Source organism: Hordeum vulgare, chromosome 1H, assembly GCF_904849725.1.
Source record: "Hordeum vulgare subsp. vulgare chromosome 1H, MorexV3_pseudomolecules_assembly, whole genome shotgun sequence".
Taxonomy (NCBI): Eukaryota; Viridiplantae; Streptophyta; class Magnoliopsida; order Poales; family Poaceae; genus Hordeum; species Hordeum vulgare.
The window spans coordinates 395,845,814-395,867,104 of NC_058518.1; the positions used below are offsets into that span (position 1 = coordinate 395,845,814).

General features: G+C 40.4%; 1 protein-coding gene across 1 annotated transcript; it reads left to right on the top strand.

Annotated features, from left to right (window-relative positions):
- The first annotated feature begins 11,124 nt into the window (after positions 1-11,124).
- Positions 11,125-20,604, top strand: LOC123440111. The gene is made up of 14 exons (XM_045116693.1): positions 11,125-11,277; positions 11,359-11,460; positions 11,567-11,599; positions 11,709-11,776; positions 12,180-12,277; positions 12,460-12,511; positions 16,246-16,338; positions 16,940-17,050; positions 17,703-17,901; positions 18,433-18,857; positions 19,072-19,181; positions 19,351-19,409; positions 19,541-19,728; positions 20,239-20,604. The coding sequence occupies exons 1-14, from the start codon at positions 11,217-11,219 to the stop codon at positions 20,425-20,427; spliced, it is 1,788 nt and encodes a 595-aa protein (XP_044972628.1). The 5' UTR covers positions 11,125-11,216; the 3' UTR covers positions 20,428-20,604.
- Positions 20,605-21,291: the final 687 nt, after the last annotated feature.

Sequence of the window (21,291 nt, forward strand, 5' to 3'; positions counted from 1 at the left end):
TAAGAAATCAGCAAAGACTCAAATATATATCGTAGATAATATGATCACAAATCCACAATTCATCGGATCTCGACAAACACACCGCCAAAGAAGATTACATCGGATAGATCTCCATGAAGATCATGGAGAACTTTGTATTGAAGATCCAAGAGAGAGAAGAAGCCATCTAGCTACTAACTACGGACCCGTAGGTCTGAAGTGAACTACTCACGAGTCATTGGAGGGGTGATGATGATGATGAAGAAGCCCTCCAACTCCAAAGTCCCCTCCGGCAGGGCGCCGGGAAGGGTCTCCAGATGAGATCTCGCGGAAATGGAAGCTTGCGGCGGCGGAAAAGTATTTTCGTGGATCCCCTGATTTTTGCTGTATTTTAGGGAATATATAGGCCAAAGATCTAGGTCAGGGGGGGCGCTAGGGAGGCCACAAGCCCTGCCACCGCCGCCTCCCCCTGGTGGCGGAGTGGGGGCTTGTGGGCTCCCTGCAGCCCTCCTGGCTTGGCCCACAGGCCCGTGATCTTCTTCCGTTCGGGAAAAAAATCATTTCGGGGATTTTATTCCGTTTGGACTCCGTTCCAAAATCAGATTTGAAAAGAGCCAAAAACACAGAAAAAACACGAAGTGGCACTTGGCACTGAATTAATAAGTTAGTCCCAAAAAATATATAAAAGGTACATAAAACATCCAAAGATGACAAGATAATAGCGTGAAACTCAAAAATTGTAGATACGTTTGAGACGTATCAGCAGGCAGGCAGGCGGTTCATGTCGCGCATGCATAGCTTAGCTTTAATTGCCACGTTGAATAGATGCGGGTGGATCGAGGAGACAAGCGTGTGACATGAGACGAACCAGCAACAACGATCGTCCGTGCGTCAGTGGCGGCTAGCATGCAGAAAGAGGTCGGTCAGCGTATGTGGCGTCAGGCATCATCGCATGGAGGCAGGCTAGCTACATGCATGCATAGCAGGCTCATGTCGTTACGGGGCGCAGGGCCTAGCAGCGACCGATGGAGGCAGGTGCATGCATAGCAGGCTCATGTCGTTACGGCGCGCGCAGGGCCCAACAATATAACCATGGCCCAATGAGCTAACCGCGACACCATCCGCCGCGACCCCACTCATCAGGTCCAATGGGGGACACAGTCAGCACGGGCCCACTCGTCATAGTTAACGGTCAAAGCACTGACCCGACGACATCCACCGTTTGTGACCAGCTGTGAGGGTTTTGGCCAAGGGAGTGGGGAAAAGTGAGCAAAAGTTAAGACCGTGGGGATGAATGAGTAGAGCTAACGAACCAGGGGCACAGAAATAAAAATGTCATTTGCTTATGGACTTGATGCGTATATACACATGATAATTGTCATTAATAAATATTGCATAACTATATCCTTTTCTATCAATTGCCCAACAATAATTTGTTTACCCATTGTATGCTTACTACATCAGAGATGCCACTAGGGAGAACTATGGCCCCTCGGTCCATTCACTTATATATTTACAAATGCTACAATTGTGTCGTTGACTTTATTTACTCTTAATTTACTTTGCAATTATCAATTATCATCTATACACTTCATTTGCAAGCAAATAACGAGTCCAAGGGGATTGACAACCCTCTTGCCCGTGTTGGGAGCAAGTGTTTGTTTCTTTATCTGCAGTCGCTACAGCCGGGGGTTGCGTGCTACTCTTGTTGGTTTTATAACCTTGGTTCTCACTGAGGGAAATACTTATCTATATTGTGTCACATCACCCATTCCTCTTCATGCAAAACCCAACACAAATCATAAGTATCACACACCAAGCTTCAAAATCTCCACGCGCAAATATATGATCTACAAAACCAAAATTGTGTGTATGAATCTCGTTTCAAGAGGATGAGTATAGTTGCATAATTTAGAATTATAGAGACCCGTTCTTTCTTCTTCGACGGGGTTCTATGCTATGGAAGACGGAGGACAAGCCAATCACTTCATCACCACCATCACCCAAAGAAGGGAACTTGAGTACATGGATATGGGCACCACCCTTAGCTTGTTCTGAGCTTGTGGGAGGTGCCTCAGTATCGTATCACCATCACTTTTATCATCATTACCTATTTCAGTTTGATCTTTAGTTATCCTATGATTTATAATAAGAAAGTAATAATATGATTAAGTTTTGAGCATTTGCTTTGTGATCTATCTATTGATGTAATCGAGTTTGAGAGTTATATAATAAAGAGTAGTATGAGTTTGTTTGCTTTACCTTCTTGCATCAATCCTAGCAATAAAAGAATAAATAAAAGATGAGTGGTGACTTCACATAAAAAGTATACGATTTATAAAACTTATTGGAAGTTGACAAACATTATATTGGTCATAAATGCAATTTCATGAAAAATTAATAACAGAAGAGAGGCTCCACATACAAATATACTATCTTGGACATGTTTTATGATCGTGGCCCCCATTAAATACTCTATGCAATATTAACTAGTTGACGCCGGACAAATAAGACAACATAATGAGTTATGTTTGCTTATATTCACATAGAAGTTATATTGTTATGGATCCACCAACATGTGGTGCTTGCTTATACCCTTTGCTAGCCAAAAACTTTGCACCAAGTAGAGATACTACTTGTGCATCCAAAAATCCTTAAACCCAGTTTCTTGCCATAAGAGTCCATCATACCTACCTATGGATTAGATAAGATCCTTCAAGTAATTTGTCATCGGTGCATCATCAATAAAAAATGTTCCTAAATATGTATGATCTTTTATTGTAAGGGAAAATAAGCTTCGTACAATCTTGTGATGGAAAGAAATAAAAGCAACAAACTGTTTAATGAAGGTTGTTATCATAAGGTGTGGTATAAAGTGGCGTTCATTTGCATTAAGAGTTTGCACATCCAAATAAAAAGCGCATGGCAACCTATGCTTCCATCTGTGAAGGGCCTATCTTTTACTTTAATGTATTTACTTTTATGCAAGAGTTATTAATGTTCATCCCTATTCCATTCTTATTACTCTCTACTTGGCAAGCATCGTGTGGCGGGGAAAGATCCATACATATATATCTAGTTGGATGTAGGTGATCATGAGTTATTATTGTTGATAGTATCCTCGTTATACGTAGTTGGGTGGTGAAACTATAAACACCTATCTCCATATGTGTCTATTTGATGATTTTTGTTTCACAAATATGACATGAGTGTTAGCAATAAGAGAAGAGTAAATGATAGTTGAGTATGTGAACTTCCTAAACAAAGCTCTCACATAAACTCTTTCTGAAATATGATGAATTGCAATTGCTTCAGTGGCTAAGAACATAGCTTGTTAGTTTTCAATAAGGTCCATGGTTTATACTTTAGCGTGTGAATAAATTATCACTTGTCCATGAAAAGTTTTATGATGATATATTGCCGCTATGATAATGATCATGATGCTATCATGTCCGTATTTTTTGTTTATATCAACACTTCTCTCTCTCACTCTAAACATGTGGTCATTATTTTCGAGTTCGACTTTAGCTTGAAAAGGTTGAAATTTTTTAGACTCTAAATGACCTGAAACTTCACGGATATTTTTTATTGAACATATAAAGAATATTGGAGCAAAGTAGTGCCAAAGGGGTCCACCACCTACCCACAAGGCATTAGGGTGCGACCATCGTCCTAGCGTGCCCTGATGCCTTGTGGGTCTCATAGGTGGACTTCGGTGCCGATCTTCTATTATATGAAGGGGTTTGACCTAGAAAAAACAAGAGGATGACTTTCACGATGAAGCGTCGCTGTCTCGAGGAGGAAACTGGACATCAGTACTTTTGCTCTCCCGCTAAGCGATTGTGCGCAGGAAACTTCCCTCCCGGAGGCGGAATTCGAAGTCATCGTCATCACCAACGCTTCCTCCTTCATGGGAGGACCAGTCTTCATCAACATCTTCACCAGCACCGTCTAATCTCAAACCATTTTTCATCTCTTGTATTCAATATTTGTCCCAAAACCACATATTGGTACACGTGGGCTGCTAGTAGTGCTGATTACATATTGTAGCTAATGCTAGTTGGTATTTGGTGGAAGATTATATGTTCAGATCCTTAATGATATTCAATATTCCTTTAATCTTGAACATGGACATGCTTTGTGAGTAGTTACTTTTTGTTCTCAAAGACATGGGAGTAGTCTTGTTATAAGTAATCATGTGAAGTTGGTATTCGTTTGATATTTTGAGGATATGTATGTCGTTGCTTCCTTTAGTGGTGGCATGTGAATGTCGACTACATGACACTTTACCATACTTGTGCCTAAGGGAAGTCACTCTAGAGTAATAAGTAGATGATGGGTTGCTAGAGTGACATAAGCTTAAACCCTGGTTTATGCGTTACTCCATAAGGGGCTGATTTGGATCCATATGTTTAATGCTATGGTTAGATTTATCTTAATTATTCTTTCGTAGTTGCAGATGCTCGCGAGAGGGGGTTATCATAAGTGGGTTTATTGTTCAAGCAAGAACAACACCCAAGCACCGGTCCACCCACATATCAGATTATCAAAGTAACAAATGCAAATCAACTAAACATGATGAACGTGACTAGATAACAATTCCCATGTGTCGTCGACAACACTTTGCTTTATATAAGAGAACTTTCTAGTTTTTCCTTTGCTATCAAAAGGATTGGGCCACCTTGTTGCACCTTTGATACTATTGTTACTTGTTAATTGTTACGAATTATCTTGCTACAAAACTATATATCATCGTTACTTACAACACTTGCAGATAATACCTTGCTGAAAACCGTTTGCCATTTCCTTATACTCCTTGTTGGGTTTGACACTCCTACTTATTGAAAGGACTACGATTGATACCCTATACTTGGTGGTCATCACGATCACACACTATTAAGAGGGGACTAATTGGGTTAGTAATAGATTTTCTCAAATCATCACGATTTCCAAATACTTCGGTCAAACCGGTTTTCAACATTTTGATTCTATCCACTATTCTTCTCCTTTTCATATTCATGAATGTGGCATATTCTCCATTGTGCCAAAAACATCTCTCGGTTGCCGGATGTCCAGACTCATGTCGAAAATCCAGTATGTGTGCATATCGAAACTTTTTTGTCGCACCACAACTATGACTGTATCTCCTACCCCTGGCCATTTGTCCGGCTTTGCCACCCTAGCTCGGATGTTCGGGCCTCCCCCGGAAATTTAGCACTCTATATCAAAAAACTAATATGGTTCTTTGTGCTTGGTCCCTGGATGTACGTGCCACCACTGGATATTCGACACCTTCATATCTATAACCTATTATGGTTCTGGGTGTTCAGATGCCGGATGTTCGACGCCATGTGTGCGCCTAGATTTCTGGCTTCTGCAATCCGCCCCCTGCTCCTACAGCAGAGAACATAAGATGAAATTGTTGTGACAAAGAGTCACTCCACATTTCTTATCAATAGCAGAGAATATAAGATGGAATTGTTATAGGTAGCAAACCACCTGAAAGTTGTCATTTCGATCAATCTACTGAGCCATTCCTATAAGTGTCACAAACAACCCTTTGAGTTCGTACTACAATAACACCATATGATACGCATCAATCAACTCTAATGTCACCACAAGTATACCTGGGTTAACTATTCGATATGCATCAAACAATTTTAGATTCATAATATTTAATCCAACACAAAGAACTTCGAAGAGTTGCCCCAAAGTTCCTATCGGAGAAAGTAGAATGAAAACATGTATCAACCTATGTGCTTAGATTACCCCAGTGTCACTACATGAACCCGCAAGTGGATTACCTAAACTTATATCAAGTAACTCAATATAATACCCCATTGTCACCACGAGTATCCACATGCAAGAAATACATCACGTGATTTCAAATCCCCGTATATTAACTCTGATAATAACGAAACCTCAAAGGACGAGACTTAATTCATCACAACAAAGAGAAGGACACCATATGATTCCACTACATTAACAAGGCTCATGGTACATCAAGATCATGCCCTATAAAGATAATAAGAGTGAGAGATAAAACACATAGCTACTAGTACATACCCTGAGCCCCGGGGGTGCACTACTCCCTCCTCGTCATCGAGACCGCTGGGATGATGAATATGGCCTCCTGTGATGGCTTCCCCTCTTCCACAGGCCGCCGGAGCAGGGCTCCGGATGAGATTGCTTCGCAACAGAGGCTTGCGGCGGTGGAAAAACTCATCTAGGTTTCTTTTTGGAGGTTTCACAATATATAGGATTTTTAGCATCGGAATCACGCCAAGGGGATGCCCGAGGTCACACAAGCTCACATGGCGCGCCCTAGGGGGCTCCACCGAGACTTGTACCCCCTGAACACCTTCTCGCCCCCAAACTTCATGGTTCTCTTATTTTCCATACAAAATCACCGTAAATTTCCGTGGCATTTGGACTTTGTTTGATATGGATTTTATGAAAAAAAAACATGGAGAAAACAACAACTCGCAGTGAGCACAAGGTTAATAGGTTGGTTTCTAAAATTCATATAGAAGTGCATCAAAACCATATAACGGATATAATTTGCTACCCATGGTGGTAGCTACACATGGTCCCATTTTTCATCTCTAATTATTTTGTTAAAGTATTTTGGAATATAAAAAATACTCTATAACAAAAATATAATGACTTTGGAGCAGCCAGGCAAGCAAACACACAACTACGCCAAAAAGGCAAGCAAAAAGACTGACAAGAGTGAGAAAACATCATTTCTACACAATGAAAATACACTTGTGTTAAAAACATAATAAAAAGAAAAATAAAAGTGAGAGAAGGTCATTTCTATACAACACAAAGGCACTTGTGCCAATGCCATTCAAATCCAACACCTCATGTATCAAAAAGACACTCATGTCAAAGGATGTGTAGCTACCACCATGCATAGGAAATCACTTCTCAACCATATTAAATCATTGTAAACATCACTGTAAGTATGACGTGAATACTTCATAAATTATCGATACGTTTTAAACGCATCACCCCTCTGCTTCTGAAGCCATCGTACCTAGAGAAGGAGGTCCAGACACCACCGCAGTCGCTAACCCTGTCTCAAGGGGAGGGACTTCGGTATAAGGTAAGACTCGCCATCGCAATTGCCAGAGAGGGAAAACAAGACCCTACCCTCAGACTAGGGGAAAAACTCTTGACAACGAATATTTACTACTGACCCTCCTACTCAACCGTGCCAATGAAAGAATCAAGCGTACGCGCAACGATCACCTACCATATGTAATGTAGAAAGTAGAATGTGTGGAATAAACACATCATGAATTTTTTCACATGCCAACACCTCACCTACATCAAAGCAACTCACATTGTGTGTGAATACACTTGTCAACGAGCCATTGCCTCTCGCATGGCATCTCTATTGTTGCAACACGATTTTTCGTGTTGCCAGTTTTATAAAAACAATAACCTCTCTTGCCCTCCATATAGACAATGCACATGAAGTAAAAGGTTTGAAACTCATGGTCTAACATATGACATCGAAAACTGATACAAGAAATGCAACTAACACAACAAGGCAATTTCTATTTTCCGCAAAAAATACAATTACTTTCTACACATAAATCACATTAAAATACCTCGAAAACACAAGGGTTCAGCTGAGGTTGTGTCTCTTTGGTTGCCTGAGTTGCATTAGATTCTTGGCATGCAGAAATCTTAAAGCAGCTGTGGGCCTGACTACAGAAGAATGTTCAAGTAAACGGTTTCTAATGAGCTAGGCCCGTGCAATACAATCAAGCACACTGGGTGGGTCTGACAATGCAAGTTGGGTGCATCATGTACTTGGGTTTGCACTTGTTGTGTTCCACTCACCTCCCTTACCCCTTCACATAATATCTTTTAATCTATAGAATGGTGTTTTGATTCAAAATAAGCTTTACATGAAAAAGATGCACATCGACATTGCGATTTCATTAACGCGATCAATTCCTGATTTCATGGATTGTAAATGTTTAATTTTTGTTCTAATGATTGAAGGTTTTGTGGGCGATTTTTTGGGACTTTCAAACTGGAAAGAATTCTGACCCCCGGATTTTCTCATAGATAAATGTACGAAACAAATCCAATTTGTAAGATTTTTTTTTTGAATTTTTACTCCTCGCGTCCAGGATTCCGGGCATGGCCCCTTTTCTTCTTATCATATCACAAGGGCACGACTCTGTATGGTATAGTACTGTGGAGCAAGTTTGGGAGTTTTTTCACATGCCAACACCTCACCTACATCAAAGTAACTCACATTGTGTGTGAATACACTTGTCAACGAGCCATTGCCTCTCGCATGGCATCTCTATTGTTGCAACACGATTTTTCATGTTGCCAGTTTTATAAAAAACAATAACCTCTCTTGCCCTCCATATAGACAATGCACATGAAGTAAAAGGTTAGAAACTCATGGTCTAACGTATGACATTGAAAACTGATACATGAAATGCAACTAACACAACAAGGCAATTTCTATTTTCCGCAAAAAATACAATTACTTTCTACACATGAATCACATTAAAATACCTCGAAAACACAAGGGTTCAGCTGAGGTTGTGTCTCTTTGGTTGCGTGAGTTGCATTAGATTCTTGGCATGCAGAAATCTTAAAGCATCTGTGGGCCTGACTACAGAAGAATGTTCAAGTAAACGGTTTCTAATGAGCTAGGCCCGTGCAATACAATCAAGCACACCGGGTGGGTGTGACAATGCAAGTTGGGTGCATCATGTACTTGGGTTTGCACTTGTTGTGTTCCACTCACCTCCCTTACCCCTTCACATAATATCTTTTAATCTATAGAATGGTGTTTTGATTCAAAATAAGCTTTACATGAAAAAGATGCACATCGACATTGCGATTTCATTAACGCGATCAATTCCTGATTTCATGGATTGTAAATGTTTAATTTTTGTGCTAATGTTTGAAGGTTTTGTGGGCGAATTTTGGGACTTTCAAACTGGAAAGAATTCTGACCCCCGGATTTTCTCATAGATAAATGTATGAAACAAATCCAATTTGTAAGATTTTTTTTTTGAATTTTTACTCCTCGCGTCCAGGATTCCGGGCATGGCCCCTTTTCTTCTTATCATATCACAAGGGCACGACTCTGTATGGTATAGTACTGTGGAGCAAGTTTGGGAGTTTTTTCACATGCCAACACCTCACCTACATCAAAGCAACTCACATTGTGTGTGAATACACTTGTCAACGAGCCATTGCCTCTCGCATGGCATCTCTATTGTTGCAACACGATTTTTCATGTTGCCAGTTTTATAAAAAACAATAACCTCTCTTGCCCTCCATATAGACAATGCACATGAAGTAAAAGGTTAGAAACTCATGGTCTAACGTATGACATCGAAAACTGATACATGAAATGCAACTAACACAACAAGGCAATTTCTATTTTCCGCAAAAAATACAATTACTTTCTACACATGAATCACATTAAAATACCTCGAAAACACAAGGGTTCAGCTGAGGTTGTGTCTCTTTGGTTGCGTGAGTTGCATTAGATTCTTGGCATGCAGAAATCTTAAAGCATCTGTGGGCCTGACTACAGAAGAATGTTCAAGTAAACGGTTTCTAATGAGCTAGGCCCGTGCAATACAATCAAGCACACCGGGTGGGTGTGACAATGCAAGTTGGGTGCATCATGTACTTGGGTTTGCACTTGTTGTGTTCCACTCACCTCCCTTACCCCTTCACATAATATCTTTTAATCTATAGAATGGTGTTTTGATTCAAAATAAGCTTTACATGAAAAAGATGCACATCGACATTGCGATTTCATTAACGCGATCAATTCCTGATTTCATGGATTGTAAATGTTTAATTTTTGTGCTAATGTTTGAAGGTTTTGTGGGCGAATTTTGGGACTTTCAAACTGGAAAGAATTCTGACCCCCGGATTTTCTCATAGATAAATGTATGAAACAAATCCAATTTGTAAGATTTTTTTTTTGAATTTTTACTCCTCGCGTCCAGGATTCCGGGCCTGGCCCCTTTTCTTCTTATCATATCACAAGGGCGCGGCTCTGTATGGTATAGTATTGTGGAGCAAGTTTGGGAGTCCTTTCCACTCATTGAGGATTCTATCTAAAAAAGAAGGTCAACGGGGGAGACTACTTTGAAGTCCGGGCTGAACAAACTAGTTCTCCTGCTACCAAAACAGAGAAATAAGGAAATAAGATGGATTCGTCTAATAAAATACCTAATGAATACTTAAAAATCCCCTTACAATAACAAATCCAATTTCGAAGGGACTTCCTCCCCATGTTGAGAAAACTTTTCTTCTTCCAATTTATCTTTTCTTCATTTAATTAAGTTCAAAATAGATACCTCAAAATACTTCAATTGGTAAGCAAATCCTTCAATCCCAACTCTTGAAAAGAAGAAACCAATTTTCAGTCTTCGCACTCGGTCGACTACTTAAATATTCCTCTGACCACCACCTCATTGTTTCACACGACTTCCAAGGTAGGCAAGTAGAACAATGTCTTTCTATTCACTGTACAAACGTGTCACACGTAGACGCCAATCGCATATAAAACGTTTCAAGTCCAATTAGTTATATGACCGTTCAATGAGCATCCGAGGGCTACCACATCTTCTTCTACCTCGAGCCGGCCTTTTCCCACTTCCTTCATCACCCGTTTCCATATGAGGTAAGTTCATCACGTGAACAAGAAGTGAGATTGTATGTAACCAAACAACAACACATTCCATCCGAGGAGAAAATAAATATTACCAACCAACCATATGTGTTTCTTTTCAATCAAGCTGGAAAGGATGCATACAATCAAATTATATATGTAAAACATGTTTTTTAGCATGTATTCATTCAGCGAAACCCAACAACATCTTTTGATCAACCCCACCCTTTTGTATTCCCGCCATGCTTTCTGTTATCTAAATATATGCCAGCCAGCTGGATCTTTCAAAAAAAAAAAAAAACAACCCATGTACAAATGCCAAACGTTTTCCCTTCCCTTCGCGGCACCTCCGGTCGAAGCCTTGGCACAAATTCGGCCTTTGACCATCGTTTCCTCTTTTCGTTCCCGCGCGGAAATCCCCGCCTAAACTCCAAATCACACCCCACCCCGCCACCGCCCCCTAATTTCGCATCCCAATCAGCCATAAGCTGCATCAGAGTCGAGGCTCGAGCCCCCGCTGAATATCCGCGAACCGCCCGAGCAACTGGACGACCAGATGGGGAGACCACGGAAGACGAAGGCGAAGGCCGAGGCCCCGCCCCCCGCCCTCTCCATCGGTACGCGGAACCCTACCCTACCCCCGACGCGACGATTCCCCAACCAGGCGGTAGACTGTGCCTCACCCACCCGTTTTGCAGGCAACTGCAAGGTGGAGATCCACGGGAGCGGCCTAAGGTGCGCGTCCACGGAGCAGAATCTCACCATTTCGGGAACCAGGGGCGCGAAGATTCTCATCACTGGTAATGTCAAGGAGGAATACCGTGTTCCCCGCATCTCCTCTCTCCTACTTTTTGTCCTAGATGCCGTTCTTGATGCTACAGCCTTTTCTCATTGATCCTCGTGCAGTCGATGGAGCCAGGAGTTCTTCGGGTGGGACTGGTTAGTGTGATAGTGTTGGAGGAGTGTGCGGCCCATTTTTCCTATAAGAGAAGTCCATTCAGTGATGGTTCTGTTAATTGCTCTGATGTAGTATTTGTATTGTCTGTAGGTGAGGGGTCTGATTTCATCCTTCTGAACCCCAATGAAGCCGATAGCCTAAATAAATCTTTGCTCCAGGTAACCTAACTTTTATAACCTTTGTCCTATTTAGCTTCCTGTTGCATCAGGGAGAAACAAGTGCTATCTTGTCTGAGTTTTACTTTCTGATACTGTAGAGCGCTTGATTGTAGATTACACGTTTTACAGTGATATTCTCAAAACAAATAAATTGAAGGATGATATGGATGCATATTGGCTAATGGCTATACACACTGGTACAATTAGATACCAAGTTTACTTAATTACAGTTGTAATAGGAACACTTGTTGAATTGTGATAACTGTGACATTAGATTTCTCAAAGCTAGAGTTCAGTTTTTAAATGGCTGATATAATACTGCAGGGATAATATTTAATGCCAAAGCATTAATGATTGTATCAAAAATATTGTGGTAACTTGTATTTTGGTCTTAATTGTTTAGGAAGTATTGAGGCTTTATAAGAAGGAGCTTTCAACTATGGACTATGCTGCTGACACTGGGAAAAAATCAGGGTTTCTCGAAAAATGCATAATGAATGGGTAAAAATCTTCTTCTATATTTAATTGATGTCACTGATGAAATTCTTGCAGGAGTTTTTGCTTTGACATTATTCTATTTTGTTTGTTTGTAAGAGCGCAGAGAGTAAATATTATTATTATGCTATTGTATGGAAGAGTAGAAAAGAGTTAGCATTATGGTTTCATGTTCTTTTCTTCCCCAGGAAGTACAAGACTCTAATTCTGAGGTCTAGTTCACTTGCCGGGCCTGAAGAGGTAAGCATTAAGCATCATTAGTACCTACGCATTGCCCAATTTGACCGCATAATGCATGAATACTACTCTAGGTTGGTTTATCCGCCCACTTACTTTATGTTTCCAAGTAAATTACACAAAAAATTTGCTGATACAAAAGTATGCCAATTATAAAAAGGATAGAGATAATTTGAATACTTCTCTACATCACATAAGCATCCGCAGAAGCGAACAGATGAGATTCCAGAGATGTGTTCAATTTCACTTATGTTTTTGATTTCACTGGTGTACTATATTGCTTTTAATGATTTGAAGACTTGTACATCTATATAAGCAACCCCAGAAGGAAACTCATGGAATTTATATAATGGAGTTGTCCTATTATTGCCCGCCTGATAATAGTTGTATTATTTTTGTAGTTTGTTAATAGACTGATTTATTTGCACCGATAAACCCACCACGATCAATGGTAGAGATAATTTGTCTATGTGAATGAGTTGTTTATTTTTCATTTATCATCTCGCTTGTTTGCTTTTTCACCCAAAAATAAAATCCAACTCCATCCTTTCTCTGGTTTGGTTCTCTCACTGCTTCTCAACCAGCTGCCTATGATCAGACTCCTGAGCGGTATCCTGTTGGTGATTGCCACTTCGATGTTATGATACATGTAGCTTATGCGGTCTTCACTGTGATGCTATGATACATGTAGCTTATGTGACCGCCACTGCGATGTTATAATTTAGCCATGCTTCCGGGGTAAGTTTTGTAAACTGGTGGCAGCAGGCCATCCACTCTGCCCCCGCGGCCGCAAAAAGGGCACCTCTTTGGTGATTATGCTTGCGGCTTGGTGGATTTGGAAGCAGCACAATCCGATCACCTTCTATGGCATGCAACCCAACATTGCTACCTGCTTGACACAATCAAGGCCTAGCCCGGTTGCGGGCAAAAGCAGGGGTGGTGGGTTTTGTGGCGCTACTTCTGGTGCCACCTAGCTCTTAGGGGTGTGGTGTTGTAAATATTTTTGGGTGTGGCCCTTTCTGGGCTTGTAAATAGGTCTCTCTTTCTATCAACACATTGAGGCACAAAGCTTTTATTTTCTCAAAAAAAGAATCTATAACTTATTTTTATATGGACACATTTTGTACATTTCTGATGTACAATTATAGATAAGATTATTGCTTTGATTATACATCTGTTTTATGGTTTTCTAAATCTGAACAATGATAGCTAGGATCCACCATAGACAACCGCTAGATTGTGGCTCTTGATGTTCACATATTATCAACTCACAGTTCTCTATATTCTTAACAGTTATATTATATGGCCACCGCACATGTTAGGCATATTGTACTCAACACATCAATTTGTGGGATTGCTATAAAAACCCTTAGTGATAATTGTAATTTTTGTTAGTACATAATTTATCAAATGTCAAATTTGAAATCAATATCATGTCTAGCTTGCAGGATTAATTGAATAGAGAACATAGCTTTCTTAATTGAAACAGAGGTTCAACTTATCATGTTCAGGGCCTGGATAGAACTATGGAGCGAGAAAGCAAGAATAGGCTCATTGGCTTGCTAATTTCATCTATGACATCATCCATTGTTATTGCTCTGCTGTTTCCAATTGCAATGCAAACATATGGACCGCACCTTGGCGCTAACGTAGATAGTTGATTTAATGCATAATTAGACCTCTTTAATATCGAATGGAGCATATATTTTTATCTATGTGGACGGATTGGATTGTTTTTCTATTGTTTTAGTAATAAATAGATTAGATCTGTTAGGAAAGCAACTTATGTTTATTGAAGGCCCAAGGGGCATATATATATTACACAAGACTTGAGGTGCAAGGAAAGTAAACATAGACTAATAAGGACTCCTAGACTAATACTAATACTTCCTAACATCCCCCCTCAAATGCAAAGCGTATGCAATAACATTGCATTTGAAGAAGTGTAATACTAAAAAGGAAAATGATAATCCAAATCCGCGTCTTGAGAGTGCCATCGTAGCATGAAGAGTTTTCAAAACTTGTCGAGTCGCCGAAGGAGATAACGAAGAGATGGCACATCAGAGGTAGACACCGCAGTACTTGAAGATACAACATAAGTATCAAGAGAAGATGGGTTGTCAAAAGAAGATGGCACATCAAGAGAATAAAGCATTGTGCGGAAAATCATAGTCCACGACAACCGTCGGCGAAAGAAGCTCGGCGGATAATGCACAATGGACGTAGATCGACAATGCAAAAGAAGTCCAGAAAATCCTATAGAAAACAACAAGGGCAAATAGGCCACAAAAGTTGTATAAAAAAAGGATCAGGACCGGAGAAAGTCTGACAGACTAAGGTATGGTGGACTCGCATGACGTGCGAAAACACAAAATATCAACGGATTTGGTGGACGCAGCGGAAAACAAGGAAGCTAAAAGCTAGGAAGCATACACGACACAAAGATGCAAAATCCATCGTGTATGCAGAAGACATTGTACTTTTTTTTAATTATTGTTGTTGAAATCAAAATAGGAACGGAGCAGAAGCTAGCACGCCGCCAGCCACGTACGTGACGGAAAGGCAGCAGCTAGCATGCATGAGCGAACCAGCACCACGCAGCAAGAGGAACCAGGTAGCAGCAGGTATACCGGACGAAGATGGCGAATGCAACACCACACAGCAAGATGAACCAGGTAGCAGCAGGTACACCGGACGAAGATCATCAAGCTGCATGCACATTGACTGCTCCTCGCGAGAGCTGCGTGGCCGCGACCTGGAGCCGCTCCAGCGGTAGGAGATGGGGAGTCCAGGAGCAGGGCCACCGTCTGGCGGCGCGACCTGGAGCGGCGAGAGATGAGGCGGCGCAACCTGGAGCGGCGGGAGATGGGGCGGCGCGACCTGGAGTGGAGGCGGCGCGACCTGGAGCGGCTGGATCTAGGAGAGAGCGGGCCTGCGGCGGGTCAGAGCGGCGGCGTCGAGAGATCTGGCAGGGGCCGATGGGATCCGGCCTGATCTGCAGCAGTCGGGGACAAAGACCCGCGGGGGCCGGCGCGATCCAGTGCGTCGTGACGAGCCATGGGTCTTTGTCCCGCATTCCAGCCGCCGTCGTGGCCTCCCTCTTCCCCGTCGTCCCTTCCCCATATGCCGCTGCCCTGCCCCCCTGGTTTCTCGCCCCGATCTCGACCGGGTTTGGACGAACCGGACGACGACGAGGTGGTTCCCAGGCTTCGATCGAGTAGGACGAGAGGAGATCGAGCGGGGAGGCCCGTGGGGATCGATCGGGAGGGCGAGTTGCGGTGCTCGAAAAAAAATGACCTAAGCTCTAATACCATGTTAGGAAAGCAACTTATGTTTATTGAAGGCCCAAGGGGCATATATATATATTACACAAGACTTGAGGTGCAAGGAAAGTAAACATAGACTAATAAGGACTCCTAGACTAATACTAATAGACTAATAAGGACTCCTATACTAATACTTCCTAACAAGATCATCTCAGGAAATGTGTGTGACTAGTGAGCTCTGTTGCTAGTGGCTAGTGAAAACAGATAAATAACCTCGAACAACTGTACGTACAGTGAAGTTGACCTACTGTGATTTTTTCTTTTTGTACTTGTGTTAAAGTAGAACAACTATGTAAGAGCAGTTAATCTAGTATTCATGGATAATCAAAGTGTTACTCCTTGCTTTTATTTACAACTAAAATACCATACCAGGTTTGGTTAAAGTTCAAATCTAACGACTCTGTCACACAGATCATAGCTGCTGTATCATATCAGATAGTGCCAGCTGACACACAATATGCTGAAATACCCCTGGCAGCCGTGACATCGCCTTTTCAACGTGTGGTATGTCATTTATAAATCCTTTTAGACTAAAGAAATACCATTTCTTTTGCAAGATCCATTCCGATTTCATGTTACTAAAGTTGAATTACTTCTGCATGCCTTGTTGGCATGTTTCCCTCTTACTGGTTACCTTTTTATTTTGAGAGAACCCTTACTGGTTACCTTATGGGTATGCTCCCACTGGTTATTTATACTACATACCATATATGCACTCATAATAAATTCCTTATATTCTACAAAAAATTATATCATGTTTACAATTCATCTAATGCAACACACCTTACCCTAGGTATCCTTGGATTATGAGGGAAATAGTAGTATATTACTAAAAGGTAGTCAAGTCGCCTCAAATACTTCTTCTTCGACTAGAATTAGACCTTTTATGGCATGCAAATCATTCAGTTATATTTGCTTGACATTCTCAATCTAAACTAGAAAGATAGTACAAACTAATTATAAACACATTTTAGTTGTATTATGCTTTTCTTGGTAAATGTCATTTCTGCACTCTAAAGTACACATGGTGAATGAAATGTACATAATAGTCTACTTTTTGTCCAAAAGGTTCATAATTAAGGTCGTTGTTTAATATTTTTCCCAGGGTTTTGGTCATCTGTTGTATAAGGAACTTAGCCAGCGACTTCAAAATGTTGGTGTTACCAGTATATTCTGTTGGGCAGATAAGGTCTCTGAAGGATTTTGGCTTAAACAGGCAAGTGGAAATTTTTGATATCTCTGTTTGTTTCAGTTTTCTTTTATATAATGAATATATATCCTAATACGAAGTTTGGAAAATGCTATACTGACAAGAGAAACATGCAGCAAATAGGAATGAAGAAACATGCTTGACTTGTTATACTTTTGCATTTTGACAGTCTGTAGTATCTGCACTCTTATGCTTCTAATAGGAGTTCTTATACAATTGTTCAATGCCATTAGTAACACTTAGTTACTTATAAGTAGACCTGATCATGGGTGTCTGTGTCCCAGCCTGGTTTTTGGCCCCAAAGCCCAAGAAAGCTCGAGAGTAGTAGTTGATAGGAAAATAAGCACTATTTTATTCCGAAAATGATTTAAATGATATATTTTTAATCCATAAAGATTAGTTTTAACATGTGCTGGCAATCTCAGACCAAAGCTTGGCAGGCTCAGGTTTTGAACATGCCTGCTTGTAAAGCAACCAGATGAATTTCAGTTCAGAGTAAAATTCCTTTGCTCATTTAAGTCATTGTTCTGTTAGTGAGTTTTTTCTTTACCAAAGGTCCTCCTATTCTGTGTCCTACTTTAATAACACGGTTATCCAATCAAGAATTGCAAGGTTATGCTAATGATATAACTGGTCTGTTCTCCTGAGTGCATTGCAGGGTTTTGTGTCTGTTGGAGAGGTGGATACAAGAGGTAAGATTCGAAGAATTCCAGTAAGGGCTGATATCAAGAGAGCATTATGCTTTCCAGGCAGTTCAACACTTATGGTTACACATCTTAAGAAGGATTTGCCAACTACGTCCAAAAACTCACTACGAGAACAACAAACTTCTCAGCTCCATGCCGTGGTACCAGATAGTAAGTCTTTATGTAAATGTTCAGGTTCATGCCGTGGTACCAGATAGTAAGTCTTTATGGAGTCATAATTATGTAAATGTTCAGGTTCAGATATCTCAGACCTACTAATTCCAGTAGAATTGATCATCACTTTATATCAACTTGGATAATTAAGAACTCCGTTAAAAAGTTATAAAGTAGGAGGGGCCATGATACATATAGTCTGGCTATAGAGAAGTGGCATGCCAATATTATCTATCCAATGCAGTCATTTATTTGCTGAAAGGAAATCTTTTATTGTGTGGACTGCAGTGTGTTAATTTTGTGAATCAACAATGGATGTTCTGCAAAGAGTGAAATGCTACAACTATTATTCATACATTACAATAGTACTTGACAAGACTGTAACTTATTGGTTTATCAAGTTTGATTTCATTCAAATTCAACCTTGGGAACAAGGAAAATACACCTGGCTAAATTGTATAAGCACTGGCGCATATGCAGAAAATTTCTGTGACATGTCTAACACCGATCTTCTGTGATATTTTTCAGCCATGTCTCCTGGTGATATGGATACTGTAGTTCCCTCCTGTGAAAATTTGTTTCCCCAGACCACTGGATGCCACAAAGTCAGCAAGACTGCAAAGGTGGTAAGACATGAAGCTTCTGCTGGAAGTGAAGGATGCTCGTTATCTGATCAACAACCAAAGAAACGGACATATGAAACCTCATCGTCTTCACTGAAGTCAAAAAGAGTAAAATGCAGCGGTCATGCTGACCATACACAAGACATGAGACAGAATGATATCTGTGACAAATCTCTATCCATGTATAGCACACCTTTGGCTCCTAGTATGGAATTCCACGTTGACAACAAAATATCAGGAGATGCTAAGGCCACTACCTGTTCCAATGGAAGGCCTTCAGTTATGCTCATGAATATTGCAGATGAAACAAAGAAGATGCGGCTTACAGAGGTCATTTCTACATAAACTCTACTCTTTTGAGGAAATGTGAGCTACATTTCCAAAACAAAGCAATGTATGAAATGTGCTTACCAAAGAAACTGTCACTGGTGCACTGATGAAAACTGCATTCTATTTTCTTTTAGAAGAAAGTCCATACTCTTTTTGCACTAATTTAGTTATTTTTCTTGCTTCTAAATGTGCTGGGTTTTGAATTATGGTGCAGGTAGTTGAAATGCTTGGGGGAGTTGTTACCTGTGAAGGAAGTTCATGCACACATGTCGTTACTGGAAAAGCTCGAAGGACTATGAACTTTTGTACTGCTTTGAGCTCTGGGTTAGTTTTCATCTAAATTTTCCTTACACAACCCAGTTCATCACTTTCAAACTATAATACAATTTCCATTCCTTGTTTTACACCCAGTTACATTTCACATATAGTTGTTGAAGCATAGTACTCCGTGGAGTAATAATTTTCTGTTGACTGGGCCATATACTGATTGCAGGGCTTGGATAGTTTCTCCAAATTGGCTAAAACAGAGCTTTAAACAAGGGAAATTTGTAGGTGAGTCAAAACTTGATGGCTAGGTAACCAATTTTTGCCAGGTGTTTCTGTGCAGTGGAAGACATGTAATGTGCGAGCAAAGAAACAACTTATGCTGCTTCCTTATCTTGTGCTTTTCTGTTGTTTCTTAGGTGAAGCAGAACATGTTCTGGATGATGAAGAATATAAGATGAAGTACAAGTCTGAAATGAGAGATGCGGTTATGAGGGCTAAAGAGAGGCCTTGCTTATTATTTTCTGGCTACACTTTCTGTTTGACCAAGCACATCGAACCCTCTCCTGGTGTCCTCTCTCCAGTTATCAAATCCTCTGGTGGCAAGGTAACTTCTAATCATCCTGTCATGTGAAACTATTGTATGGCCAAACTTCTTGAACATGTTGCAGATTTAGCAGAACTTAACATGTTGCAGATTTAGCAGAACTTATCCAATTACCACGTGACGAAACATTATAGAACCTGGAGATCCTATTTCTGCGAAATATTTAAGGGCATTCCAATTTCTAGGCTCTATTGTGTGACGCATGAAGTTCTGCTACAACATCTTTAAACAGCACATGTCACCATTTAAGTTCAAGTGCAGACTTATACAGCTAGACATGTGGTTTTATTTATGGAAAATGTTTTAAAAATGATTTGCTTACATACTGATGACACTTAAACTGCAAGTATTGACTAGATGGCATTACTAGTAAGCTGTCGAGGATAATTTCGGGTCAAATTTCCAAATTTTGCACGAGTCCATCATTTGGAATGTTTCTATTGTTAGTTCCTAAGAGAACATGATTACACAAGCTATTCTGAAGTCTTTTCACATCTATTTACGTTGCAGATCATCAATAAGCTGGATGACATAGATGAGCCCTCAAAGACAATCTTCTTGGCTTGTGAAGAAGGCATGGAGCTTGCAATGGATGCAGCAAAAAGAGGCATAAAGACATTCAGCAGTGAGTGGCTCATGACCTGTGTCATGAGGCAAGAGGTTGATCTTGAGGCGCCCCCGTTTGCAGAATCTCTCTGATGTGCTCCAAGTTAATTTATAGTCGAGGGGCTGAACTTATACTTACTTTTGCGAAGTTATTGCCTTCGTTGGCTATTGTAAATCCGGTGTCTCAAAGCTTTAGGGCTTTTCTGTAAAGATATGACCATCCGTCATGTGACTGCATGTAGAAATTATCAAACTGGACAACTTTCTGCATTGTGGCCTTGCTTAAATTTATTTTGTTATCTGCTACGCAAAACTAGTTAGTGAATAAATTATAACTTTGTTTGAATATATATATTACGGTATAATTTAATTATAAAACACACCAGGTTTGAATGGCTAGTCGGTTGCTATTTTTAGCAAACAACTCACTGAAAAAGGATCTTTTTTAAGATTGCATGTAGGAAATGAATCCATAGTCTGACCCTCCCATTGGATTGAACTAACATGTCACATAAATTTGTACTATTAAACTTCATCACACGGAAGATCAATTGTGCGCTGCCCCAACATTGCTCTAAGTAGTTACATTGTAACATGCCCAAAATTTCCCACTCACTTTATTCTCCCACTGTGTAACAGATTATTGGATTTTAAATATACATTACATATATAGATTCATGTAATGAATACTTGAAGTTGTTGCAAAAGTCTAAAAACCAATGTTCAAGAAAGCGGTGAGCGTAAGCGGAGCGGAAGGCCACAACTTAGAGCAATGGCCGCTTAAGCGTAGCTTAACCGGTATTAAGCGTTTTTTTTAATTTGACCAAAGTTTGGTTGTTTTTGGATAATATGCATAAGAAAATAGGAAATAGAGCACGTAGGTAACTAAAAATCTAAAATAGTATATAAGGCTGAGGTTCAGTGGTTCACACATGAAGCATAAATGCATAATATTAT

Excerpts from the sequence above, each read along its gene's own strand:
- LOC123440111 (XM_045116693.1), top strand. The coding sequence starts at position 11,217 with ATGGGGAGACCACGGAAGACGAAGGCGAAGGCCGAGGCCCCGCCCCCC. Across the intron at positions 12,278-12,459 it reads GAAAAATGCATAATGAATGG|GAAGTACAAGACTCTAATTC; the intron begins GTAAAAATCTTC and ends TTTCTTCCCCAG. Across the intron at positions 12,512-16,245 it reads CACTTGCCGGGCCTGAAGAG|ATCATAGCTGCTGTATCATA; the intron begins GTAAGCATTAAG and ends TCTGTCACACAG.